The sequence below is a fragment of the Dinoponera quadriceps genome, unplaced genomic scaffold, assembly GCF_001313825.1.
Source record: "Dinoponera quadriceps isolate SergipeBrazil2010 unplaced genomic scaffold, ASM131382v1 scaffold2512, whole genome shotgun sequence".
In the NCBI taxonomy this organism is placed as follows: Eukaryota; Metazoa; Arthropoda; class Insecta; order Hymenoptera; family Formicidae; genus Dinoponera; species Dinoponera quadriceps.
The window spans coordinates 62873-70835 of record NW_014556881.1 but is presented as its reverse complement, the minus strand read 5'-3'; the positions used below and the strand labels follow the sequence as shown (position 1 = coordinate 70835).

Sequence of the window (7963 nt, the reverse complement as noted above, 5' to 3'; positions counted from 1 at the left end):
CGAGATGAACGTTGTGCGTGTGTGTGTATGTTGTATAGCAGACTATTAATGTTGTACTATTACCTAAGTGTAATGACGTCGAAGATTTCCAGTCAGAAACATTATTCGTTCGTGGATTGTCAATAATTTGATGAAGAATCGATAAAGATTCTCCAGCGTGGCAATCACAATGCGCAAATATTTAAAAAATGACGGGTCTAACTGGAAATTTTCAACGGTTGCGTTCAGCAGAAAAGAAAAACCCCCGATTCCGCCAATTTCGGTTAATCTAATCGACCGACAATTAAATCGATTAAATCGGAACTGACCGGATCATATGAATCAATTAGCTAATTCGACAGTGCGATTGGTCAATTCCATTGATTAATTAATAGTCAATCGATCGGTTAGGTTAACCAAAGTTGATGGAATCGGGGACTTAGTGAGCGCTTTGCGATTGTTGCTTCTGATTGGTACATTCTCCCAGATTTATGAAAGATCTAAAAGAATATTCCAATCACGCGCAATAATCACAAAGCGCTTAGTAAGTGAGTGCTTTTCCTGTTGAACGCTGAAGGGGCATGTTACCACGCCTAGCAAATCGAACGGCATCAACGGGAACTGCTGTGCAACCTTCACACATTTCGGACATTCGTTCGTCGCTTTTGGTTTCAGCGTGGAAAAGAGCGCCGACTCGGATTTACTCTCTCGGTTATCACGCGGCGAGCAATACACGTGTTCGAGGAAGACTAGCGCGGACGGTGGTATACTTAAGAGAAATCTCTCTCTCTCTCTCTCTGTCGATTCGTGCGCTGGAGTCTATTTGGTTTTTTTTTGTTTAGTCGATTGAAAGAAGGGAAACGTTGAGTTTGTACATTTACAACACGTTCGAGACAACACGTGTACGTTCTACGTACGATCGATCTGTCCCAAAGATGAATTCGTTATTGCGGTGGTACTTCTTTCTATTCTTCTTAGATTTCGACCCCTGCGATCGGGAAAGTGGCAGAGTGTGTGACTCTCGTGACTTCTCGACCTGTCCACGTTTCGTTCGTAATGTAGACAACACGGGCGGTGCAATGTCCGCCGCATCTCGCGGGCGTCCAGCTTCCACGAGCTGCTTCCTTGAGCTGCGAAAAAAATGCTGAAGCGAGTCGTGACGAGATTGGAGACAATACGAATAGATAAAGAGAGAAAGAAGAAAGGAGGAAGAAGAAAAAACGTGGAGAAAAAAAGAAAAGAGGTCAAACGACGATTTATTTGTCACGCAGTCGCGTTACGCCAATCCGCGTGGAAGGACACGACTCGAGCAATTTGGGAAAAAAAAAACACACGAGTGATATTACGGATAGACACTTTTATTAAATACGCACTGAGATTGTTTACTTATTAAGATAACGAGAGACATTTGTATGTATATTTATAGACTGCTCTAGCGATATATTACCTTTTAAGTAATCGGATAGACGAAGGAGTGTAGATACCGACGAGGGGACACACACACGTATTTCGCGACGCGCGGAAAAAGAGTCAACATTTTTGGAGGTAGCGAATTCTTTTAGGAAGGTTATTGTATTTTAATGTTTAACACTTCAATCAGTTGTTTCCCCCTTTTTCTTTTTTGACAAGTACACGTGTAAATACAGCTTACGTGCCTAAAAGAAAAAAAGAGAGAAAAAAAAGATTCACTCGCCGAGCATCATTTGACTCGATTTCTTTCCGCTCTTTCGCCGATTTCACAAATTCCGAATAAATAAATATGTATTTATTTATTTATTTATTCATTCATAATCTTCGAGACGAGAGCTTTGCCGACGCAATCGGTGGAAACCGATAGCGGGACTTGTGATTTCGCATTCTACTGCGCACTCGAGTAGCTCCCGACAAGATGAATGCCCGCCAGATGTAAAGCGTAAGTAATAGTTTCACGTGAGAAATTCTCGACACCGGTAAGTAAGTGGAACCGCGGAAGATTTACTGGAGAGATGCTCGGGACCGCCTGATCAGCCACATACCCGATAAACGTGTAATATTATTTAATATTAAATAATATTCTGGGCATATTCTTAGAATATTCGACGGATAATGTTCTAATAATATCCTAGTAATTATCATATTTAATATTAAGTAATATTTCTAGAATATTAATAGATGGTTACATGTCCGCTCCTAATTATGTATGCAAAGACATGTTCATGTAAAAAAGAAAGGAAAAATTTGGAGACAGTTCCTTGCGATCTTGACACCCGACCTTTGAAAAATTGATAAGAAACAAAACTTCATAGGTGATTTATTTTATTCAGTTCCGTCCTCTCTTTTGTATACGCTCATATATAAGATTACATTCATCGAGATCATCATCATCATTCTCTTCAAACCTGGTCGTCATTTTCGTGACTTCAGTCTATATAGAAATCTGAAACACACCTCTGTCGTTTTTTGCCTGACTGATCGTTGTACAAGATGTTAATTCAATAACAAGAAATAACGAATATATTATTCGTATAAAAATGTTTTATGTACACTTTCATTGTGTGTTACATGCTTAGTATACAAGTATTGTTACGATTATGATTATTATTATCGTTTTTGTTATTAATGTTATCATTACAATTTTTATTCTTAGTGCTATATATATATTTATTTATTTATATATATATATATATGAGTATATTAAATTACTACGGTGTTGTTGCAGGTCTATGTAAGGAAAAAAGTAAACATCTCTGTAAAATATAATTATATAAACAAAAAGATGAAAATATATATATATATATATAAAATAAATCTAAAAAAAAGTTAAAATGTAAAACGCACTTTGGACGGTAGGCATTACAACTAATACTGTGTAAATTATTACAGAAGAAAAAAAGGAAGGGTCGAAATATACGTAAAAACGTAAGTAATTTTTATCTTTGAATTAAAGACAGCTTTGTACATGGAAAACCTATTTATATTACATAAAAGCTCTTTTATGTCTGATTATAAAAATGCGTTTGGAAAATTTAACGTACATGCCTCAATGAGAGATCGAGTTATCAATATTGCGTCATAATTCATTAATTTTTTTTATTCTCTTTTTCTCATTGGCACAACGAACGTAACCCGTAACTATGAGACGCGAAAAGATCGTCCGCTTATTACGATAATCACAAGTTTCAGAGGTTCATGAGATTCCGGCAGTTACATTGTTATGTCGCCGAAGCGAGAGAAATGCATCGGAGAAACCATACGGGAATGGCAGTCCCGGAAGAAAAGATCCGTTTGTCTCCGGCCCGAAATTATGACGTACACGAAGAAATAATATTTCAAACGGAACTAAAGAGACAGCATTCTTACCAAGACGCGTTTATGCAATATTCTAGATTAAGTTAATGTTTACTCGTCATTCCTCTGCAGCGCTTCCATAGCTCAGCGCGGCAAGATCAGCCACGGGAAGATCGCAACACTTTTTTTGATAAGTTTCGGGAAGCATCCAGTGTCCAATAAGAGAATTCATTGTTTAGTGATTCTCAGAAGATATATTTTCCTATGGGATACGAGATGCGTCGTGAAATTTATCGTCAAAAAAGTGTCGCAATCACAGGCTTCTAAATAATACATTAGACTGCGTACTGCCGCTTATCAGGCGTATGCAATCTTTACATATTCCTATAAGCGCGTAACATCATTTAATATTAAGAAATATTCTGAGTATATCAGAATATTAGATGTAATATTCTAATAATATTCTAGTAATATTATTTAATATTAAGTAATATTTCTTGAATATTAATAGATGGTTATATGTCCACTCCTAATAATATTAAAAAAATAATATTATTCAATGTAATATTATATATTTTTTTTAATACTCAACTCTATATGTATATATATAATATATATAATTGTAGCTTTTTATTTCAAGTGTATTGCAATACCAATTGGTTTATTATATAAATAAAGTTGAAAGAATTTTCTGTAAAAAATACGTTTTATATTTAAAAAAGTTATATATACATTTTTCTTTTTAATATTATGAGAACATTTTTATATGCCAAGAATATTACGTGAAGTGGGCATGTAACATCAATGGAACATTTCTATAATATCAAAAAAATATTACATAACATTCTTAGAATATTATAAGAAAATTATCTTAATATTGAATAATATTCATACAATATTCTAGGAATATTACACACTTATAGACTTGTAAATTGTAACTTTTCACTTGTATATAAGATATTAGAGTACATACGCGAAATAAGAGCACAAAGCACGTGACTGTCTGCCGACACTTGAACTCATAGATTATAAAATACTTGAAGAAGGATATCTAACAATTTTTATACTGTAACTTCCCCACGCACCCTAACGGCACTTTCATGCAAAAGACAGATCGAGTGACGCTTAAAAGTGTGTACCAAGGAATTTCCTGTTGCATCTAGAATACAAAATAGCGGCGTGAAGCGTGAGCAACCTTCCTTGCGCCTCTATTTCGCGTATGCGCCGTATCCAATTTTAATACATACGTTTAGGATACCTTCATATAGATAGTAAATGTATCAAATAGAAGTGTCCGCGATAGCAACCGTGCGTTCTTGGGACTGCCTGGGCGCGCGTACAGAGAGCCGCGTTTTAGATGAACCATTCCTTCTTCTTCTGCACTTGATGGCCAGTGGTGGAGTGAACGACCGCCGAGTCCGGGTCCAAGGCTATCTCCGCGCCCTTATCCTCCTGCGTCAGGTATTCGCCCTTGTGCCTGGACATGTATCTACCTATGAGTATCGCCATGATGACGAGAGCGATGAGTATCACCGCCAGGACGCTCCCTAAAATGGCGGTGTCGGTCTCGTTGTACGCGGCGCGCACTTTCTCCTCGTCCACGTCCGGCGGCGGCCGGGTCTCCAGTACATCCGGTGGATGGGTGATCGGCTCGACCCCGCAGAAGTCCTCGGTCGGTAACCCGGGGCCGAGTGAGCGCACGTTCGCGGGCCCGTTCTCCTGGAAGAGCAGCTTCAGCGGATATATGTCGTCGAACTCGACCCGCGAGATGCAGCCGGCGAATCCCTCGTTCATCGACTCGTTCCTGCCGATGTACATGTACTGGATGTTGTTGAACTGCGCGTCCGCGGAGGTCTTGATGTCGAAGTTGAACTCCCGCGGCTCGTAATTGTCGATCTGCATTACCAGGGTGGCGCCCGAATTCTTCCTGCTGATCCTCACATCGTGGTACTGGCCGAGGCCGAAGTGCTTGTACGGGAATATCGCTTCCCGCCGTTCGAAGCCGAAGTCGAACACCACGCGCAAGTGGCCGCTGTTGGAGACCATTATCGTCATGTACTCGCCCGAGATGTTGGAGAAGAGGCCCAGCAGGAACCCCTTCGGATTCGTCGTCGTGAAACCGATGCGTATCTTCTCGGCTATGGTGGAACGCCAGCTGCCCATGAAATCGTACTTGATCATCGAGGTGGGTCGCATGTTTATGCCGATCTCTGAAAAACAACCCTTCATTCGTGGCTGCAGCGCTGAAGCGATCTGCTCGATCGTACACGTGTTGAGGATAGATAGATAGATTATTATTATTATTATTATTAAGAGAAGCAACGTTGAGTGAACATGATCGGTTTCACAGGCTATCTGAATCACACGATCAACCGGCATTTGAATTCAGAACTAAAGGTCGACGAAAGGACATATAATGTAATAGTGAATCAAATGATTTTCATTCTAATTTTACTATATCACGATTTCGAGAAATCCTTTCTCGGCGTGTCGAGTTACGAGCGCTTCGCACTTACCGTCCGCACAGATCGGCCCTTTGAACGCGGTCCATCGGCAGTCGCACGAGTAGCTGTCGTACCTCTCGTAACACGTGCCGTTGTTGAGGCAGGGACTGCTCTCGCATCTGCCGACGCAGTCTTCCGTGACGCCGTACAAGCCGCGCCGGGCGCGACTTCTCAGATCCTGCAGTTGGCCGTTCAGAAGCAGGGACCTTATGCAACCGACGTAACCGTCCCTGTAATCGAGCGTGGCGCCCACCATGAGATCCGAGGTGAGGTGAATCGCCCGCACGGGGCCCGGGGGCTCGCGCACCCGGTTCGACAGCGCGTTGTCGATGACGATCCGCGCCTCCTTGCGATTTCTCTCCACCGACACGGAGTGCCACTCGTTGTCGGCCAGCCTGTAAGACGTCTGCACGCTCACCGCGAGCGGCCCGCCGCCGGCCATGTATTGGAAGTGTATCAGGTTGCCGCTGTTGATCGAGATCTTGATGTAATCGGTCGGCCCTCTGCTGTGGATCATTACGGCGTCGTCCACGGTCGTTTTGAATTCGAAATAAATGTCGCCGCTGTGGCCGATGTCGAACGTCGGCAGGCTGATGGTGGCGTCCGCTATGCGGAATGTCACCATGTTCTTGAACAAATCTGCAAGTCGAAAGTGGTGTATCGGTAATAGTCTATCTTCGTCCGAGGGTTCAGCCTCGGATTCTGCAATTTTCAACCGACAGTGTCGTTGTCGTCACAGTGTCCTCGTGCAAGTACGGCCCCTAGGCAATCTGTTAGACGCACTTTGATTCTTTATTAATAGAATACGGATCAGGAGCAGAAGGTCAGCTGATGATTCTATTTTCGCTCGATTAGAATGATCTTCGGTGTCAAGCGCCTTTACCTCCGCAGCCTTCTGAAGTGTCAAATCACTTGTTTTATCCGTGTAATTTTTCCACAAGATATTACGATATTTTTCCTACGAAAATTCATTCTTGTGTCGGTAAGCAAGGAAATTTGAAGCTTCAAGTCACAAGTAAACGAGAATAAAACTAAATTTCAATTGACACACACACACGGCCGCGTTCAAAACTCACGTCTGTCCTCGTTACTCATCAACAATGCGACTAGCGTGGGTTTATACTTGTTCAAGTTCATCATCAATGTAACAGCCGAGCGAAATGACGTCGTAAAAAATGCCTTTTATAGAATAATGGCCTTTAAGCACAATTCGATCGATAGATGAGCCATATTACGAAGCTGGTCCTCAGAAGTCAATGAAATGTGGGAAATTAAGGTGCGTCTGATAATATGGACAGGGACTGGACAACGGCGGAAAAGGTGAGCGACCGTAACGACGATATATCGTAAAAAGTTGGAGAACCAAAGTTTCTTCGCTGCAGTCGTCTGATGACGCCGGAAGCAAGAAAACGCATGCCCAGAATTCTTGCAGGTGCTATACACACGGGTATAATACTTTCCCCCTCCCCCTCTCTCTCTCGCTCGAACAATCAATAAATAACCGTGAAACTAACATGACGCGAACGTTTCCTTCTTAACTTATCTGTTCTCATGATTTCGCCGCGTAAATTCCACTCCGCCGATTGTTCGAGCAAGTATTCAGAAAAGTATTTAGAAAGTATTCAGAATATTTTACAAATATGCCGAGTCGAATAGAAATATCATTTTATACGTACAATTTAATTTGATAAAAATGTCAGTAAGGAAGCAAGTTTAAAGTACCGAAGAAGAGCGTAATTTAATTAAACGGTACTTGTAACAACAAGAAAATCTCGCATTCGCTGTTCGTTCGTTCGGTGTGTACCCGGCTTTAGAAACGAGAGGTGCGTTCGTTAAGCTTACCGTCGCCTTCGCAGATAAGCGGGCTCAGCGTGTAACGTCCCATCTTCTCGTCGACCGGTGTGCCCGTGTCGCCGAAGCGCAGCTGCTTCACGGGCAGGTACTCCTTCTCCGTGATATCGCCGCCGTCCTCCAGCCACCCGTCCAAATTAGCGTCGCAGTTGCACCACTTGGTTGGGTCAACGCAGGTCCCGAGTATCCCGCACTCGCACTTCCGCGAGCCGGGCAGCGCGCCGCCCCAATAGTCCATCTTCTGATTGTGTCGGCTGACCCACCACGAGTTCGGCGCGAAGTACTCGTCTTGGCGAACTGCGGGAAGAAATCGTCGTGAAACTGGGACGAGCGTGACGTGTCGCGAGGTCTCTGCAGGGGGG

The 7963-nt window shown here is 42.4% G+C and overlaps 1 protein-coding gene across 4 annotated transcripts in view; it reads right to left on the bottom strand.

The window, feature by feature from the left end:
- Positions 1-3986: 3986 nt before the first annotated feature.
- Positions 3987-7963, bottom strand: part of LOC106748359 (neurexin-4) — a 16361-nt gene continuing 12384 nt past the window's right edge. For all 4 annotated transcript variants that reach the window (XM_014626794.1, XM_014626793.1, XM_014626796.1 and 1 more), the window contains 3 exons: positions 7593-7898; positions 5763-6389; positions 3987-5456 (listed from right to left, as the gene is read on the bottom strand). In XM_014626794.1, the coding sequence (XP_014482280.1) occupies positions 4600-5456; positions 5763-6389; positions 7593-7898 (1790 nt within the window). In that variant the 3' untranslated portion in view covers positions 3987-4599. The remainder of the gene's footprint in view (positions 5457-5762; positions 6390-7592; positions 7899-7963) is intronic.